Source organism: Cebus imitator, unplaced genomic scaffold (genome assembly GCF_001604975.1).
Source record: "Cebus imitator isolate Cc_AM_T3 unplaced genomic scaffold, Cebus_imitator-1.0 Scaffold28, whole genome shotgun sequence".
Classification (NCBI taxonomy): Eukaryota; Metazoa; Chordata; class Mammalia; order Primates; family Cebidae; genus Cebus; species Cebus imitator.
The window spans coordinates 1,955,626-1,975,847 of NW_016107343.1; the positions used below are offsets into that span (position 1 = coordinate 1,955,626).

The following is a 20,222-nucleotide window of genomic DNA, read 5'->3' on the forward strand; positions in this document are numbered from 1 at the left end:
TCTCTCTCTCTCTCTCTCTCTCTCTCTCTCTCTCTTTCTCTCTTTCTGAGGGTTGGTGGTCTGCCCAAGAGAGATTCAGGGCGAGTTTTTTGTTTTTTTTTTTAAACTCTCCCTCCACCCCTTGCTTTTTTAAAAAACTGATTAAAAATAGATGCCTTGAGGTATTATTTTAGCATCAGTAGGATTTTTTTTCACCTTTGATGTGGTAAATGGAACATAAATAAAATTGTTTTTGAAATGACTGAATTAATTAGGTAGTAAGGCAACTACAATGCATAAATGTCCTTGGCCGTCTGGCTTTTCTCCCTAACCCTGATCTATATTTGTAGGGCGTTCCCTTTTCCCCCCAACCCGCTCCTCTTCTCCCAGCAACCCCTTCTTCCTCTGAGCCTGGACCTTTCCTTTGAATGGCAAGAGTCTTTTATCATCCTGGCAACAGCTGAATGATTTTGTAAAAATCTGTAGGGTTTTGACAGTATTGGTTCTATCTGGTTATCTGGTCAGCTCCAAGAGTTTTGGGACTTGCCAGAAAAGGCTCTAACCTGTCTCTAGTTGTTTTAAATAGGTCCTGCCTGTTTCCCAAGCTAGGACTGGTGCCAGACCCGCAAGTGTTCTTTTTTCTCTTCTCTTTTGAAAAGTCAGCCGACCCAGCCATAGGATGCATCTGTCTGGGCAGGACAAGAGGCCGCCCACATCTGATCGCTCCTAGCCATTTATCTATCCCCTCTTATGGCACCTGTCACCTTCTTTGTTGCGTAGCTATTTATTTGCTTGGTCTTTTTTGCCTACTAGACTCTAAGCTTCTTGAGAACATGTGATTTATTTGTGTCCCCTATACTACCTCACTTAGTAACCTGAATGGTGGTTATAACTCAGTCATTTAAAAAATAACCTAATGGGTGAGTGAACAGGCATGCGGATGGACACATGGTAAGGAACAGACCCAAGACACTGCCTGCTTCCCCCCAGCCCCAGGAGCCAGCAATCTGGATGGGAAGACAAGGACGGAAGGCGGGGACCTTGTCAGTAGCGTGCTCTGTTGCATCCTCACAGCCGGACACATAGCAGGCTCTCAGGAAATATCTGCTGAAGAAGTGAAGGGCTCAGGATGCATGCTTTGGATGCAGGAAGGAGAGAAAGACATTTATTGAAACTTGCTGTGTTCCAGGCACAGTGCTGTGCGTTCTGCATATCTGAACTCAGTCTTTCTTGAACTTTGAAAGACAGATTGTTTTGCAGGTGAGGACAGTAAAGAGTTAACTTGCCTAAGATCATAAAGCTAGAAAGTAGCAGAGCTGGACTCAAACCTCCCTCTCTTTCTCTCTCCTTCCACGCTGCATCTTGCTTTTCTATTATAGTAGGCTGTGCTGCTGTACCTAGGCCCTGGCCTCATGGTGTTTGAGCACCTGAATGCCTGCTTCTCTGTTTGTAGAGCTAACCAATCTCTCAAACTGCGAAGCTGAGACCAGGAAGGCCCTGTGCCCAAGGGTCCTGGGAGTGGGGAGGGTGGCATAGTAATTGGCTGCTGCCTGAGTGCCTTGCACCTGTGCCACCAGGAGCAGGTGTGGCTTATTAGCCTCTTCCTGCTCTGCCAGAGGAGCATGTGTTCAGTGGTTGTGAGTTGTGGCTATATGACTTCTCCACAGTGCCTTGTAGGGTTGGGGATAGGAGGGTTCTGGGAGCATTGCAGGAGGGTCTGTGGGTTAGTGTGTGGTCCTCCCACCCAAGGAGAGCTTGACTGTGTCATGTCCCCCCTCCTCCTCCCCACTACTCTGCCACGTAAAGAGGAGGGGTGGGAGGAGAGAGCTGTCTGTGGTCCCTCCTGCGTGGCGATGCAGCTGGGTGCTCTGCTTCTGGCAGACGCACCCTGTGATGCTGGGGTGGGGTGAAAGGGGCAGCTGACCTGTGCTGCAGCCCAGAAATGTGAGAGCTGTGACCATTTGGGCTATTACTAGCACCTTAGACTTTAGGCGTCTTGGAGTTGCATGTCAGGACGGTTTCGGCCTCCCTGACCTTTCAGATTATGTCCAGTGAAGCTGGACCACTTGACATGAGGCTGCTTATGTCCGTTCTCTGACAGCCTCATCTTCCCCAGGCACATGCTGGGGATACTGGAGCCTTCTCTGGGGAATGAAACATCAGCCAAATGGGAACCAGATGGGAAGGTTGAGCAGCAGACAAACCTCAGTGACTACTCTGGGTCACACGTGCGGCCCTCTTTTGCGGGAGATCGTTTGCGAATGCATTCATCAGTTAGCAACTGAACTGAGGGCCAGTGGTGTGCAAAGCTTGGCAGGGCAGACAGAGGGGTTGAAGTCAGAGTCCTTGTCTGCAAGAAGCTGGTGGTCTGGCTGAGAGGGTGACATGAGCCCCCCTGGCAAGAGAAGGTGATGAGCAAGGCTGGGTGTGCTTGTGACCAAAAGAGGAAGCAGTGAGTGCTGCAGCGTTTAGAGCAGGGAGAAGCTCCCAAGAACCAGGGACATGAGGAAAGCTCTGGGTAGGAGGGTCATGGGATTTTGATGAGGTCTTTGCTGCCCGAGTACCCAGAAGGAGTGCTGTGGTGAGAGTGGACCGCCTTTTCTGGACAAGAGGAAGCAAGAACTTGTGTGAGCTGGAACCAGCCAGCCAGACATCTCTTTCCTCGTCATCGTCCTCTGCCCACAGCCACCTGGCAGAGACTTAGAGTCCAGTTTCTTGCACTTGGGAGTCCTCTGATCCCTGAGATGGCTGTGGCCGTCTGTGGCTTGCAGGTTGAGAAACACTGCATTCAAGATGAACAGCTGCCACTTCAGGGGGCCCCTCTGAGTGAAGGCATCCTCAAAACAAACGCACATGTGAAAGCGAGGCTTAAAATTGGGTGCAGACCCAGAAGATGACACATTTCTCATAAAGGACTTGATGGACTAAAAACTATGTTACGAGTGCCCAGAGCGCCCTATGTCCAGAAGACATAGCCCAGAGAGCTGCCTCTTGGTGAGGCTGAGGATAGAGTTGGCCACCCTGGAGGGCAAATGGAGGAAGTGTGAGGACTGTTTCAGGATGGGGCACCCAGGGCTCCAGCCCACCTTCTTGGACCACATGGGTGAAGCCCCTGTGTATACTGTTAGTGAAGACTGAGCTTGTTCCCCTCATAGATGGAAGCCAGTGGGAGAGAGGGGTGGATGCCTCGCTGGTCAGTGGCTCCCTCCAGGATTCAACCTGACAAAGACATCTCTTCCAGACTTTTCCCCAATAGTTAACGCACTCCCTCCTTCCCCCGACGTAGTCCCGTTTTGATTGGAATTCTTTCACTTGCCTGGGACAAGGGGAAAAAAAAGCAAACTCTAAACTTTTCATTAGGTAGTTGGGATGAAAAGTCTTCTGGGGTAGTTGGATTAAACCTCAGCCGCTCTCCCGCTGACTATTATAAGCTAATTGAGCACAGGGAGCTCATTGGCGGCTGCGTTTTGTTGGAGTGATTATGCAAGGCCACAGTCGTTTTCAGTAACAAGGTAACTCCGGGTAAAGGCAGAACTCTCTGAAACTTTTGATTTGCTGTAGTCTTCCTTCCTTGGTTGCCTTTGCTAATATGAGCCTGGGATAAAGGCCCAGAGACCAGATATTTTGGGAGGCTACTGCCTCGCCTGAATATCCCAAATCTCCCAGCGCCTTCATTGGCGCCTAATGGACATAATCCAGCACATCTGAGAGAGCTCTGCTGGGGGGCCAGTTTTGCATTAATTGAGATTTGGGGTCTGGAGTCAGACTGGAGTGTAGGCTTGAGAGGAACAGGTGCAGCCTTTGAAGCTGACCCAGGAGCAAAGAGAAGGGCAGCGCACTGTCTTCGTTACTTATCTATGCACGGAGAGCAGGGTCTGATTATAGATAATGAGGCCAAATGATACTCTCTATCTCTACCGAGGTCCTGTCTGCCCTGGCTGAGTAAAGCGTGGCCCTGCCACAGTATGTAGGACTGTGATGACAAGCGTGGGGATATTTTCTAGCCATAGGATTCTTGTTGGTGAAACATTCCTAGACAGGCAGTCCTCCCGCTGAACTCCACCCCCATCTAGAATCTCTATCAGGAGCTAGGAGCTGGCTCAGTGGGCTGGGAAGGGCCTTTCAGTGTCCTTTGGAAGGGGCCCTGGGGCCTTGCCAAGCTGAACCTGTCCTCTGGGTGGCCTGCTTCACCTCTGGCCTGCTGCCCATCAGCATTGAATCATGCTCCTCAGAGGACAGCGTGTAACTGTGTTCTCAATATAGCCCCCGGCCCCCCGAGGTGACAGGAAGAGTCATTGTCACGGGAGCACTCCATCTTTCTGACACCACAAGGCCGGCATGGCTTTCTTCCCTACTGCTCAGCCCTACACAGCCTAGAATTCTGCCCTGGGAGCATACATAGAGCTGGGTTTTTTTTTTTTTTTTTTTGAGGGTGCTTTTTTTTTTTTTTTTTTTTTTTTTTTCATCTCCCACTTTAGTTTTCAGGACTTCACCAGGCCAGTCTCTGGCCTGGACTCTCCTTCCATCTCAAAATTATAAAAGTTTGTCACAGTCAGAGGCTGGCTGAATCGAAGCAGGAATGTGGTGTTTGGTTGAATTGTAAAATTAGCTAGGAAAGTTAATGAGGCATTCCGCCTCTGCCTGCTGAAGAGCAGGATGCTTATGAAGGTGCTTCAAAGCACCCTCCCTGAGAAGGAAAGAAAGGCAGAGAGGAGCAGCAGGGGAAGCTGCCCAGGAAAGTAGAAGAGCCTCGTCCAGGTGAGTTTCCAGGCCTGGGGCGTGCCCTTCACGCGCTTAGCTGAATGGGACCTGAGAAGTCATCCCCTCAATGCTCCTGCTGTGGGTCCAGCTCCATCTACCCACTCTGAGTCCATAGGAGTTCCCTACGGCATGTCTAAGAATGTCCTGTGACTACACACAGCTGGTTATGGCTAGCCCTTCTAGTGCCAAGATTTCCTTTTTGTCTTGGGCAAGGTAGAAGAGACAAAGACTAAACACTTGGCCTTAGAAGGAGGCTGTGACAGAAAGGAGGAAACCAAAGATGACAATGACAGTGGCTGCCAACATTTCCTGGAGGCCCTCAGGTGCCAGGTACTGTGCCCAGTGCTTTACTTCATCTCATTTGAGCCTCACAAGACCCATTTCAAGTTGGTACTACTAGGATGTCCATTTTACAGATGAGGAGACTGAGTTTACTTGCCCAAGATTACCGAGCAAGTAAGAGACAGAGCTGCGCTGTGATCCTAGGGCTGCATGAGCCTGAAGCCCCTAGTTTTAACTTCTGAAGCAAAGCTGTTTCCATCCCCTTTCCAGGCTGCCCACTTCTCCCAGCCCACGGCTCACGTGGTACAGATTGCACGCTTGCAGATGCTCACCCTGAAGCTTTGGAAGTCACAGTCCCAAAGGTGCATGCAGAAGAGCTGCCAACAGGCTATTTTCTGTACACACCAAACTCGCAGGTCTTCTAATTACACCAAACAAACCTTTCTGTTTTCAAGCAGCTATGGGCTTAATATGGCAGATAGTTTCCCACCTTGACCTTTGGCATGGGGGGAGCCAGAAAAGATGAGTTTTGGTTTGTTTTTTTTCCGGCGGGGAGGTGGTTCCTACTCAGAATGGGCACTGAGTGTGGCAGGCAATATTTCTGTTTTGAAAAGTGTGGCATCTTAAGCCTTCTGAATTTTGAGCCTGCAAATGTCAGCGCTGCAGTTGTAATGTAACACCTCAATTATGGTGCAGGAGGTAAGGAAGCCAGACTCTGAAACCTGCAAGGCTCTTTAGATCCACAGCCTGAGCCACAATTAAGGTTTCAGAAACACCAAAGGCAAGCCAATGAGTGTCATTTTTAACCAGTTTGAACATTTTACTACTTCCTAACATCAGAAGCACCCGGGCTAGAGAGCCCCGCTTCTTGTCCTCAATAAAGTGATTAAGCTGAATGGGTGTTGGGGAGTATTATTAGGCTGAGAAGGGCTAAAAATAGACATGCTGTGTTTTCTAAAAGCCACAGCAGGCTTGGAGAGAGTGGCAGCATCGAGGTGCCACTGAGGGGCCCGGGGAAGGAGGAGAAAGGGTGGCAGTCCCTGGGGCTCTGGGTCTGAGATGGAGATGGTGGGTGTTGTGATGGATGGGTCAGGTGGTAGGGCCTCTTTCCCAGTTGTCACCAAGAGTGGAGTCACAGTGGAAGCACGTCTGTACCTGTACATATGTATTAATGAATTTAAAGTAAATGACAACTCCAGAGTCTCTAGGATGGATAACTGGGCCTAAAATTTACATACTCAGCCCCAAATAATCGAATTTACCTGCTGTTCTGGGGGAAGGTGTCCAATCTGGGCAGACTATAAGGAGCATAAGCAGGGGGACATGGGAAAGCAGAGACCTTTGGAGCCGAGAGTGAGGATCTGCTCGGCAAAGACTTGATTAACTAGGGTGCTCAGAGAAGATGTAATCAGAGTACTTTTTGGTGAACTGAAGGTTAACCAAGAAACCTTGTTTATATCGGTCTTTGTCATTTGCCATCATTCATCAATGTGAGAGTCCATTTTTTCTGCTTTCAGCGAATGCAACTGATTGTCTTTTTATGATAGAACATCTTGCTTGCTTGGAAGTCAAAAGGAGAATGCCTAAGAAGAGAGTCAATCACGGAGGTATATGCCTAATTAGAGTCTTAAAAAAGTTTCTCCAGAAGATCGGTGGTACCTTTTCCTCCCTACATGTTTTCACACCTTTGAGCTCATTTCTGTCTTTAATAGCTTTAAGTGTCTGGGAGGAGCTAGGAACATGACTTCCACTTTGTAGATGGAGAAACAGGTCAAGAAAAGCCGGATCTTAGAATACGCTGAAGTCTGCAGCAGAGCCCAGTCTAGACGCTGTGCTGCTCCCAGTCCAGGCTCTCTTGGATAGACAGTGTTGCTTCATGCCTGGACCAGGAGGTGAGCGTTGTTCTTAATGGGCAAAGGACTCCAAGAAGAGAGTTAGGTGGGCTTCCTATGCTGCCACCCTGATTGAAGTGTTTTTTTTTTTTTTTCTTTTATGCTTACTAGCTATGAGACCTTGGGCAAAAGAACTAAGCTTTTTAAACCTCAGTTTGCACATCTAAGACTGGGATTACAGGTGGCTCCTGCCTGTAATCCCAGCACTCAGGGAGGCCAAGGCAAGCAGATCACCTGGGATCAGGAGTTCGAGACCAGCCTGGCTAACATGGTGAAACTCCATTTCTACTAAAAGTACGGCAATTAGCTGGGCATGGTGATGGGCACCTGTAATCTTAGTTACTCGGGAGGCTGAGGCAGGAGAATCACTTGAACCTTGGAGAGGAGGTTGCAGTGAGCTGAGATCATGTCACTGCACTCCAGCCTGGGCAACAGAGTGAGACTCTGTCTAACAACAACAAAAAAACGTTTGCACGTGTATAAAATGGGGGGTAATGGTAGAGTTGCTGGGAGAATTAAATGGTACATTGCACGTAAAGTAGCGCAATGCTTGTATCATCGTGAATGGGCATCACATGTTATTAGTATTTTTATTGTGATGACTGTCAACACTGTGGCAGCGGCACCATTGTGACTACTCATTTCAGGGCAGCCTTTGTAGGATCCTTGGAAGTGAAGTAGTGAAAGTATTGATGTTGTGCTCCTGTTGAGTGCACGTTCTGTGCTGGGCACCTTCATGTGCGTCATCTTGTTTAAACCTCCCAACGACCTTCCATTTCTGAGTGAGTCGTGTCAGTGCTGTCATATAACGTAGAAGTCCTGCCTTTAGGGTGGGAAGGATATATCATCATCCCTTTAACAGGTGCGGAAACCAAGGCTCAGAGAGTTAAGCTGCTAATGCTCCTGATTTAGCTAGTGGGTAGCTGAGCTACCGTCTTAGTTCTGTCAACATCAAGTCCAGGTTTTCCACTAAACTGCCCGTGATGGGAGCAGGGGCCTTGGCTTAGGCAGCCTCCTGTGCAGACTGAAGCCTGCCTCTTCCCTGCAGCTTGACCTGGATGTCTTAGGGGTCTCTGGCACTGCTTCCTGGTGGAGTTTCCAGAAGAGAAACTCTCATCCGCAGGGCTTGTACAGCTCACAGCCAATTGTCAGCAGATAACTTGTATGCAGAACTCTGCCAATTGGTTTCTTGAAGAGTGCAATGGTTATCACACTTGTGACAGCATCTGGAGCCTTGTAAAAGGCTTTATTTCTTGTCATTTGTTGAAATATTATTACCTAAGGATATTTTATCTTAGAAACAAATAAAATACATACACACTGCAGAGACAGTTGCAAGTGGCATTGGAGAGAGATGCCAGGAGAATGGAGAGGATAGGGGATTCTGAGAACCAAGCAATGAAGGAACTGTCAATATTGAGATCCTCAAGAGATCCCAACATTGAGAGAAGACCCGGCATTCTCTTTAGTCAGTGGGAAATGAGAGAGGCAGGGACCAGCCTGGAGAAAGCACGGGAGGACCAGAACACCATCGAGGCTGAGGAACGCTGCCTCCTATCCCCTTTAAAATACTCAAATGAAAAGGCAGTCGGCAGGAGTGTCAGGGGATGCTGGGGGACCGGGGCAGGGACAGGTATCAGCTTGAAATGGGTGGGGTAGGCACTTGGATCCTGGCCACTGCACTTGGAGGGGTCTTTTCTTTTTCTATTGCCCAGGCAATATTGTCAGTCCTATTCAGAGGAAAGGAGAGGGGTGTGTGTGTGTGTGTGTGTGTATAAAACCCTCCATGCCATATTTAGGGTGTGGGCCTGTGACGGAGCATTCTGAAGTTGCTTCAGAAGAAAGGAACAGAATAAATAAGGATGGGAGGAGGAGACTGAAGGTTCAGATCACAGGCTGAGCTTTGGAGCTGCTGCGGGCCAGCAGAAACCGCGCTTTTCATTCTGAACTTCTCTCCTGAAAATTCCCAAGTGGGGACCTGGGAGGAGGGTGATTGTTGGTGGTTAGGAATTGCGGAGATGTCCCATAAAATCATGGCAGAAACCGTTACTCCTACGTCTCTGGCCTGATTATCCAGCCTCTCACAAATGCCAAGGGTGCAAAGCTATCTTTTAAACAAAACAAAGTTATGAACACTTGAAAGCCCAGGTATTCCCTGAAACTCAGGGATCAGTCTCTGGCACAGCGTCACTGGCTCAGCCTGACTCTAGCTAATGATTCTCCCAATGTCTGGACTGTCTGTTCCATTTTACCCACCTGATAGAGCAGAGTATTCACCTTGAAAAGGATACTGCTGGCTTAACCAGGGAACCCAGTTCTTTTTTCTATTGCCCAGGCAATATTGTAAATCCTACTCAGGGGAGAAGGGTATGTGCGTGTATGCGTGTGTGTGTGTGCGTGTGCGTGTGTGTGTGTGTGTGTGTGTGCATAAAATCCTCCGTACCACATTTAGGGTGCACTTGGTCTCAACAGTACCTTCCCAACACTAAGGGTTTTAAACATTTGCACTCTCATGTATGGCCACATTTAGCTTTCTTTGCCATGAGCATCCATCTTCTCACAAACACCTGCTCATCTTTTGTCCCTTAGAGATGTCCCAGTTTAAAACTTGTCAATTCAAGACGGAGAGGCGAAAGGATTCACCAAGGGTTACACAGCTCAGGCAGTGACAGTGCAGACCCTAAGTCAGTTTCTCTTGTACTTTGGAAAATCTTGTGTGCGCTGGCCAGCAGAACCTTCCTAGAGCCAATTGTCTACCCTGCCTCATCTAAGGGTGGTCCTGTCTGCCATTCCAAATAGCATAATACCATGTAGACGAGAGCCCCAGAGAACTTAGTGTCTCATTTACCCAAGGCCATTTTACTCATGGCGATTGGGCCTGGCCTCCCAGAGCTGTGGGGCTGGAAATACTGTGGGTTGCATACCCTGTAGGGTGTGGCCAGGGGCTGTCCTCCTGGGGCTCATCAGCTTAATGAAGTGAAATTATTCTATCATCATGCTAATGACTGTGACTTGAGCACCTGTTATGTGCCAGGTACTTCATATAGGTTCTTGTTTAAGCTATCAGAATTAATAGCTTCATTTTCAGGAGGGAAGTGAGGCTGCAAAGTTGATGCCGGTACCATGCCACCAATGAGTGGTAGTGCCCTAAAGTCATCTCTGGTTTTGAGCCGCTGTGGGACATCATTTTGAGGGGCCTGGCCATTAACCTCTGAGAGATCTCTCAGTTGGCAAGGTATGTCTGGAAGGAAGTCTGGTTCATCACAGCAGGGGCTGACATTCCTACACTACAGTAAGAGAGATTTTGTGCCCTATTGCTGATTACCACTATTCCATGATGGCCCAGACATAGAAGTTGCCAGGAGAAGAAAGAGATTAGAGACAATGGTAAGATGAATCCTTGAGTCAGTACTTTTGGACTTCAGAAAGATTTTTATTTTATTTTATTTTTGAGGCAGTGTATTGCTCTGTTAACCAGGCTAGAGTGTAGTGGCACGATCTTGGTCCACTGCAACCTCTGCCTCCCAGGTTTAAACAATTCTCATGCCTCCCCCGTAGCTGGGATTACAGGTGCATGCCACCATGCCTGGCTAATTTTTTGTATTTTTAGTAGAGATGGGGTTTCACCATGTTGCCCAGGCTGATCTCAAACTCCTGAGCTCAGGCAATCTGCCCATTGCAGCCCCTCAAAGTGTTGGGGTTACAGGCATGAGTCACCAGACCCAGCCTGTACTTATTTAAAATCTTCAACAGATCTATTTTCCTATTTATTGTATTTTATTTAAAATAATTCACTTGTGTATTTTTACAAACATAATTCATTTCAAACTGGCTTGCACTCCCTGGTTCCCTTCTGGGTAGGAACAGGAAGGTAGTAATACCATTAAACATTGGCCATGAGTGGCGATGGGAGCCATTTCCTTGATCTTCTCCTGGGAAAGACTGATCTGACCCCGTCTTTACTGGTGTGTTTTGGCTGGAAAGGCAAGAATATTTTAAATTGGTGTGATGCGTCTGTTGCATGCAATTGATGTTTGTGTGTGTCTTGTATATTGCCATTATTTTATCTCCTGATGTCAGTGAGGATGTTGGTGTTAATGACAGCTAGCATTTATGGGGCAGTTACTGTAGGCCAGACACAGTATTAAACACTTTACATGTATTACTTAAATTAATCAGCTCTCAGCCAACCCTGTGGAATAAACACTCTGAGCCCAGTTTTCTAGGTGAAGAAATAGGCCCCAAAAAGATAATTCACTTCTCCAGGGTGGTCACTAGACATGGCAGAACTGGGACTTGAACTGGAGTTTGTTGGATTCCAGAGAGCGTGCTCTTAACTGCCGTACCATTCAGCCTAATGTCGAGTGCATGTGTTTGTTCTGGCTCGAACAGTGTTTCTAAGCCCGTTGGATTACCTGCTGGTGCTAAAAGTGGTAACAAAAGAGCTTTCCAAGCCACTCTGGCTGAGAACTGAGTTGCAGGGATAAGGGACAAGGTAGATCTGTGTGCTCTCTGTGGGACTTGAGAGAGGGACTGGGATCCCAGTAAGAGACAAGGGCACCATGGAGCTTCCTGGTAGCATGACATTAATTGGGTAGGATAAGAAATGTTCTCTCAGTCATAAAGATGTCTCAGCATTTTCTCCTGACCTGTTCCACGGTTTCCTCCTCTGCAGAGTGGATATTTAGCCACACATCAGGTGTCAGTCATTTGCCGGGTCACTGGTGGGACACTGGCTTCTGGGGATCTGAAAACCACCTGTCCTCAATCCCAGGTGACTCCCGTTTTTCTGTTGCTCAGCCTGGGAGACTTTCCTGGAGTCTTCCTCTGTCCTATATTTATGTGGGGCCCTGTATCATTAGTTCATTCACCTTCCCGTCCCGTAGTGAGGCTGGACTCAGGATTTTCCCTGCAGCCTTGTCACCCACAGCTACCCTTGAACCATATCCTGGGCTGATCGATGGGCCTGGTTGTTTTCCTTTCAGCTAGTGTTTGCCCACCTGCTTTCCCTTTTCCCTCTTTCCTGAATCTGTGTACCTTCCAGAAACTCTGGTTCTGGATAAGCTTTTTGTTTTGTTGATAAAGGAGAAAGAGCGAGAGCGAGAGAGAGAGAGAGAGAGCGAGCCTTCAAGCTCCTCTCCAGGAGTACACATCTCCTTGAGGGAAAAGAACACGCAGTGCTGGCCTTTGGAATTGGCAGCCAGTGTACTGTTCTCCGTCTGATAAGAGGTACTGTAAATAAAACTGTACACCGTGGCCTGTTGTAAAATGCCCTGAGTCCGTACTCATTGTTCTGACAGCTTATGCTTTTTTTGGGTCTGCTGTTTTGGTACACTCTGTACTTCCTTATGTAAGCAGGCATGCAGATCTCATCAGAACATTCAAGATGTTTATTTTAAAATCTCAAGGAATTTTGAAAAAAAAGGACACACCACTCAACATTAGATGCTGGCAAACATTAGGTGTTTTTTCAGTGTTTCCTTTTTTTCCCTTCTTATTATTAGCATGGGGGTGGTAGAGGTTTTGGAAAGGGAGGGATTTGGATTTGTTTTCTTCACTCACTGGCTTCTGCCTTATTTCCTTCAGAGAGACACCACGCATATCTGATTGCATTCAGTATCTTCTGCTTCCTGCCTGGATGCCCGGGACCCCCTGAGCCCCACTTCTGGTTAGGGCAGAGGGAGGGAGGCTCTTTGTCAAGGGAGAGAGGGCAGCTGTGGGGAACTTGCATGGCTCCTACTGGATTTCAGCTTCATTGTCGTTGAGATCTTGGGCATTTAGAGAAAGCTTTATGTTTTTGGAAGTGCCCTTCTGGCTGTTCTCTTCTTTGATTCCTGTGAGTTGGGGTGATCCTTGGCACAGAGGGAGAGAGGCTCCCACACACAGAGGCCTGAGTCCTGCCTCTGGCATGTGCATTCTCTTTCCATCAAACTTTAACCAGCTTTGAACCTTCCTCCTTCCTTTGTCCCCAGCCTTCTGGAGGTGTCAGGAAGTCAGGGAAAAACAGGAGAAGAATAGGGGTCTGGAGAACCCAAAACCATCAGAGAGCTCCCTGCTCCCTGCAGGGCGACGCTTAGAACATCCTGAAGCTCTCATCTGCAGGGTCCCTGGGAGACTGGCAGGGGCAAGAATATCTGTCTGTCTGTTTCACAACTGGTACCTGGAATGTCAGATAAACTCAGTGCCTGGGGTAGGGAGTAGTTGCTCGGCAGATCATTGCCTGGGGGCAGAGGGGCAGGAGGCTCACTGAGGGAGGGCTTGTTTGTTGGCTGCCGCAGTGAACCCAGCTGGGCTGGGTTGGGAGCAGACATGCTGTTGAGAGGGAGGCCTTGCACCAGAAGCAGCAGACAGCCCCACTTCCTAACCTTTCCTTCCTTTTCCTCTCAACTCCGTGAGACCTAGCCAGAGACCACGTCCTTATTTTAAAAAAGGGGTAGTAGAGAACTGAGTGTGTAGAATAAGGACTCTGCCACCCCCTAGGGGACAGACAGCTTGGCAGTGCCCCGAGTGGTCACTGCACCCTTCTCAGGTCAGTTCTGCACCCAGGAACTTGCCTGGGGCCTTCTTTGTTTAACAAGCATTTAGTGACCACAGACTGTATGCCGGGCATGGCGCAGGGCATCAGGATATGGTAAAGCCCAAGACAGGTGGGAACCTGCTCTCACAGAGCTTACAGTCCATTGGGAAGATGGAAGAGAGCCCCAAATACAGGACGGTTGAATGGGGCTCCAGGGCCTTGTCCAGGGAAGATTTCAGAGCCAGGTTGGTGAATAGCTGCTGATACTGACATACTGGTTCTATGGCAGATTTTTCTGCTCCCCTCAACAAAACAATCACTCATCTTTAAATTAGAGGAACAACGTGGGGTGTGCGTGTGTGTGTGTTCGTGTATGTGCAGGTGTGGTGCCATATGTCTTTATGAATGTGAGACTCACTTTACACAAGATAAATGGCCCCCAAATAACTGTATGTCCAATTCCAGTAAAATCAATCATACTTTAATTGCATGAAAGGAGCTCTTTCTTTAAAGGAAAAGTGACTGGAGATGATGGAAGCTGCGACTTGCTGGTTCTGCATATCTACCCACCAGCTGTGGGGTGGAGCACTTTCCCCACCGTGTCATAACTCTCTGAGGGACCTCCTCTTACTGCTCCCATTTTACAGCTGAGGCAACAGGCTCCCTGAGATTGGCAGCTTGCTGACGATTTGACCTCTGGTCTGTCTGATCCAAATGTGGAGCTCTTAACCACACTGCACTGCCTCCTGTGGTACAAAACCCACCAAGGACCTCTGCTGTCCACAGAGTGTTTCGTGATTGACAAGGAGTTTTGTATTCACCCATGTCTGTTATCCCATTTGCTCCTCACAGCAGCCTCAGGGAGGCAGGCAGACAGGCTCATTCCCATTTTACAGATTGGGAAATCAGTCCATCAAGGTGTAATGACTCGCGTGATGCCCACAGCAGTGAGTGGCCAAGTTAGGCGTGGGACCTAGTGCTTTTGGCTTAGATCCTGCTGTTGTCCTCGGTTCACTTGGATCTGTGACTGCTGTGGATAGCGAGGTTCTAGCCCCCTTTATCTTATGCCATTCTCCCTCTGCTATTTAGTTTGTTTCCGCAATCTATTCCTTAACTTCCCCACCCCTGCGTCTCCCACCTCGACCTCAGGCCATCCCGTGCAGCTGGCCTCCTTACCCGTCTTCCCTTGCCTGGTGTGGGTGTTCTCACATGGTGGCCTTGCTTTCCACAGATGTCAGCGCATCTGCGAGGTCCTCCCTGACTACCTCATGTAAAAGAACAGCCCCTGGCATCTCTGTTTATCTTCACTTAATGCCTTTTTTTGTTTTTGTTGTTTGTTTTGAGGCAGAGTTTCACTCCTGTCTCCCAGGCTGGAGTGCAATGGCATGATCTTAGCTCGTGACAACCTCTGCCTTCCGGGCTCAAGCTGTTCTCCTGCCTCAGCCTCCTGAGGAGCTGGGATTTAAAATTCAGCTACCACGCCTGGCTAATTTTTGTATTTTTAGCAGAGATGGGGTTTCGTCATGTTAGCCAGGCTGGTCTTGAACTCCTGAGCCGAAGTGATCTACCCATCCCAGTCTCCCAAAGTGCTGGGATTACAGGCCTGAGCCACCATGTCTGGCCCTCTTCCCTTAATTTATTTCTCTTTTTATCACTTATCACCACCTGGCCTGTTCTATATTTACTTGCTTTTTAAAAATCTGCCCTCCCCTCTTGAACGTAAGCTCCCTGTGGGAAGGGATTTCGTCTCTTTTGTTTATTTACTGTAATCCACCTCTTGGCATGTAGTTCCTGGACATTCGAAAACCAGCCCCTGTGTGTGGGAAGGATATGGGAAGTCATGGCCATCCCAGAGCTGTGTCCCTGGAGTTCTCCCTACTCCAGGTTGAGCCCCAGGAAATTTTGTGGGTGTAAATGCTGCTGCTAGGTCCATGCGCACCTGCTGTGTTCAGCTGGCATGACCTCCTTCCCTCCCCTTCACCCCCTCCCATTGATGCTTTATAAATGTATTAGTGGCTGCATGATGTCACCGTAATGCATTTTGGGAATAGCCATGTGGTTTATACACACTTGAGTTGCTTTGAATGCAAACCTGACATCATACTGAAGGCAGCAGTGAACAACATATGCACAGTAAACAGGCAGAGACTGTCTTATTGATTAACAGATGAGGCCTCTATTATCGATCAAAGCTTGGCGAGGAAATTTATCACTTTTAATTCCAGGTCTGCCAAATATTTCTGCCTCCGAGCCAGCCATTACAGAGACAATTTAAAGGCACAAGCCTCCTTGGGAGAGAGGATTTCGTCTGCCTTGCCCTGCTCCACTCACGTGTCCGTGGAACTGTGCCTGTCTTTGGTCTCACCCTGGAGGGTTGGGGGGAAGTCAGAGCCTGTCCGGGTGGGTGTGGGAGTATTGGGGCTTCATGAGTAGGGGCTAGCAATGGGAGCTGACATTTGTGTTATCCATGTGTAAGGAGGGATCTGGCCCAGAGTCACTGAGGACAGGGACTTTCACATACTCAGCTCAGTGTCGTGACTTCAGTGAGGTGGGGGTGGAGTGGCGGGACTTTGAAGGCAAGCAGATGTGGTCAGGCTTGGACCGAGGGAGCGCCTTTACTAGATCGTGTGTGCTTATCTGTCTTCATCTTCCTGTGCACTTGTCTGATGGTACACATCCGGCCCTTTATTTCCTACCTGGCCTCCTTCCTTTCTCTCTGCTTCTCAGTCATTAAAGCGAGAAGCTGCTCCAGCCCACGGTGATGGCTGTTTTCTAAGAACCCTCCGAACCACATCCCTTGGAAGCCTGTGGCATGGCGGGCTCCTCGCCGATTGCGGGGCTCCAGTGTGGGAGCCCACAGGACGCCCTCCCCTTTCCAGCCGGTGCCTCCCTCCTCGGGCCTTTGCTTCCCCTTTCTCCTTTAGAGAGCTGTGAGAGCGAATAGAACCCAAGGAAGAAATACAATTAAAATCAGATTTCTAACAGATCTACAGAAAATCACTGATGGCGAATGATTTGGGATTGGGGGCAGTTTCTAATTGTGAGGAAGCTATGATTCACCCAGCCCCATCTTTCCCATCTGGGCCCACTCTGCTCTTGGAGGGGCTTTCTGCATTTCCAGTATAAACGGATGAAAGGTAGCCTTGGCTGCTACCCCTGTGAACACACGTCATGACTGCTTTGCAGTTTTCTTGGCTCTTTCTTCAAAGTTCTCTAAGCCATGTACCAGGTGCTTGGCCTGAGGATGCTCTGTGGCTTGAAGGGACACCCAGAGGTCACCATGGGATTCTTCCGGCCTCCAGGTGAAATTCAACCGCAGCCACCTGAGGCAAATGACAATATTTATTCATTTATTTTTATTTTTTGAGTTGGAGTCTCACCCTGTTGCCCAGGCTGGAGTGCAGTGGCGTGATCTTGGCTCACTGCAACCTCTGCCTCACGGTTCAAGGAATTCTCCTGCTTTAGCCTCCTGAGTAGCTGAATTACAGGCGCGTGCCACCACGCCTGGCTAATTTTTTGTATCTTTAGTAGAAACGAAGTTTCAGCATGTTGGCAAGGCTGGTCTCAAACTCTTGACCTCAGGCGATCCACCTACCTCAGCCTCCCAAAGTGCTGGGATTACAGGCATGAGCCATCGTGCCTGGCCCAACAATAATTATTTTTAAAGCTCTTCAGGAAAATTGAGTTCCTATCCTCCCTGGGGTACTTTATTACCCACTTACCTGGCCAGTCGACTCACATTTGTTGAGTACCTACTAGAGTATATCCTGCTCATCAGTAGAAAGATAGGTGTCAGTGAGGTAAAGAAAGTCAGTACCCCCGGAGGACCTCACATTCTAGACCTCCGCCAGGGTCCTCATATTCTTCACTGCAAGAAATGTTCATTGGTATTTAAGTCTGTGCTGGAACAGCTTGTATTTGGAGTTACATTCCTTAAAAGTATGTACTGATTCTCCAAGGCAGAGGTTTTCAAATTTGTAGAAAAGTATTGGAATTGTTTTTCTAACCCCAAAACCCTGATGTGTAAAATAGGTAAATTGAATTTTCTTTCAGAGAAGGGAGCTCAGACCCCACTCATGGGGCCTTACCCATGAAACGTCTTTGCAGATGGAACCCTAGGGAGGCCGAAGGGTACGGGGATTACGAGTGAGGGCTCTGAAATCAGGCTGCCTATGTTTGGATTCACCTTTACCGTATTACCCTCTGTGTGGTGTTGGGCAAAGTGCTTAACCTCTCTGAGCTTGAATTTACCCATCTGCTACATGGGGGTGATGATAGCATGTACTGCAAATGTGGTTGTCAGGACGAACCAAAGCCTCAGGAAATCTGCGGTGATCTGAAAACAGCGTGGTGGGCTACAGATATATGTAAATGTAGTTCTGGCTCTTACGAGGCTCTAATGCAAAACTAAAACACAGGCATATTCAAGGAAGAGCTAAGATGACCAGACACAGTGGCTCACACCTGGAACCCCCAGCACTTTGGGAGAACAAGGTGGGAGGATTGTTTGAGCCCAGGAGGTTGAGACCTACCTGGGAACCATAGTGAGACCTCATCTCTAAAAAAAAAAAAAATAAAAACAGAATTAGGTGGGTGTGGTGGCCTGTGCCTATAGGCCTAGCTACTCAGGAGGCTGAGATGGGAGGATCACTTGAACCCAGGAGGTTGAGGCTGCTGTGAACTATGATTGCACCACTGCGCTCCGGCCTGTGTGACAGACGGAGACCTTGTCTCAAAAGTAACAACAAAATGCTAAGACACGTTGAAAGGAACAGAGTGGAGTGGCAGATTGGAAAGGACAGAAGAGTAAGGGGCTGGAGTGCTTGATGTCCACAAACCCTGCTCTCGAAAATAGAGTGGAGGAATGGGACTGGGCATTGCTCAAGCACAGAGACTCAGGGAAGTCAGGCAGCACCCAGAGAGGGCTGGTGAGGACCTCTTACCTATGGAGTTGGGTGGCTAACTGGGACAGGTTATGGAAGGCCTTGAAGCCAAGTAGAGGAATTTAGAGTCAGTCCAAATTGGGAGCCATTGTATCTTCTTGAGTAAGAAAGTGTGAGGAATCAAGTGGCCTTGGAGGACCCTGCATCTGTTGAGTAGTATGCAGGTGGCTGGTGGTGTGGAAACACCTTGTGTCTTAACAGTGTTCTGAGTGTCATGCAGTAAGAGCCTGAACGGGGCAGTGATGATCAAAATGCAATGGAAGAGCGCATCTAGGAGACATGTTGAAGGAAAAATGCCAAGGCTTGTGACAGGCGACCCCTGGATCAGATAGTATGGCAGAGCTGTGAAGACAATTAGCCAATGATAAAAAGCACTGTTTCATCTTGACATGGCGGCATCATCACTTTAAGCCTTCCAAATAACAGTTCTGAAAAAGTTTATTGAGTGGCACCGAATTCATTTTGTTTATTCCACAAATATGTATAGTAATAGGTTTCCACTGTGTGTCAGGCAGATGCAGCTGTGCACAAGATGACACAGTCCTTCTGCCAGGGAGCTTACAGTATGGTGCGGGAGAAAGACAAGGCCACAGGCATTTAGAATGGAGCACAGTAAGGGCCTATGGGAGCATAAAGGAGAGTCGCCGCACCTACCCATAGGGCCCCAGGTATTGAGGCCGATGCATGAATGATGAACAGGAGCTCCAACTGCACCATAGCAGCCAGGGAAGCGTGGGAGAATGTCAGAGGCAGAAGACGTGCAGAAGAATGTGCACAGGCCTGGCAATGAGGAAGAACACAACTTCTCCAGGGAGCCTGCCTGGTTCAGTGTGGCTGGAGAAAAGAGAACAAGAGTGAGGTGTGAGAGATGAAGCAGGAAAGAGGAGCACACCCAGAAGTGCTTTGTGAGTCATGGTAAGGAGCTTGGACCTTGTTCTCCAGGCACTGGGGAGCCATTCAGGGGTTTTAAATGTTCAGCTGGAGGCAGCAGCAGGGTAGATGATGAATTTAGTGTTAGAAACATTGAGGCAGAGGCCCCCATGGACATCCAGGTTGAGTATGTCAGCAATTCTTACCTTCCTATAAAGTACGGTCTAGGCAACAGGGCACATTTCCCTGCATTGGCATCATTTTTCTCCTGTTCTCCCATCACCTGGGGCTAACTCTTCAGATCCCCCTCCTTCTCGGGGTATCTCACTTGGACCCCATTTCTGTTTATCTTGGTTATTCTGATTTTGTTTCTTCTTCCCTCTTGAAGAGCCCTAGACAAGGGTGTTTGGAGCTCAGTTGGGTGAGTGTTCACCTCTTGGAGGAGGCTCTGAGCCATGGATGATCCCTCACCCAGGATTTTTGCAGGTGTCCAGTCTCCTCCCCTAGTATCCACCTGCACAGTTGTGGCCCAGGACCTCCCCCCTCACCAATGGACTATTGCTCTAGTGGTAACGGCCTCTCCTTTCTTTCAGCGGGTGCCAAAGCCTTTGTCTGTGATCAGTGTGGTGCACAGTTTTCAAAGGAGGATGCTCTGGAGACGCACAGACAGACCCATACTGGTGAGTTGACTTGCATTTCTATTCTCTAGGTTTTCTGCAATGTTGGTGGCACATGGACATGAACTATCTGGGTGGCAACCTCTTTTTAGCAAATGTAACATTCAGTAATTTCCTGGGGGAGCTGTGAGTAGGATGGGCTTCTGACGCATTCAGCTACTCTTGTCTGTGGGGCTTGCCCAGCAGGAGTTTACAAGCATGGCATGGCCCCATGAGAATGGCTGTCCTAGATTAGGCCAGGATCTGTCTCTAATGGGCCACTGAGATCCTTCTTGGAGGTATCCAGTATGCTCTTGTTGAG

The 20,222-nt window shown here is 48.6% G+C and overlaps 1 protein-coding gene across 4 annotated transcripts in view; it reads left to right on the forward strand.

Annotated features, from left to right (window-relative positions):
• The window catches only part of ZBTB16 (zinc finger and BTB domain containing 16), a 196,838-nt gene that overhangs the window by 110,118 nt on the left and 66,498 nt on the right, over positions 1–20,222 (forward strand). For all 4 annotated transcript variants that reach the window (XM_017523309.1, XM_017523310.2, XM_017523311.2 and 1 more), the window contains exon 4: positions 19,838–19,924. In XM_017523309.1, the coding sequence (XP_017378798.1) occupies positions 19,838–19,924 (87 nt within the window). The remainder of the gene's footprint in view (positions 1–19,837; positions 19,925–20,222) is intronic.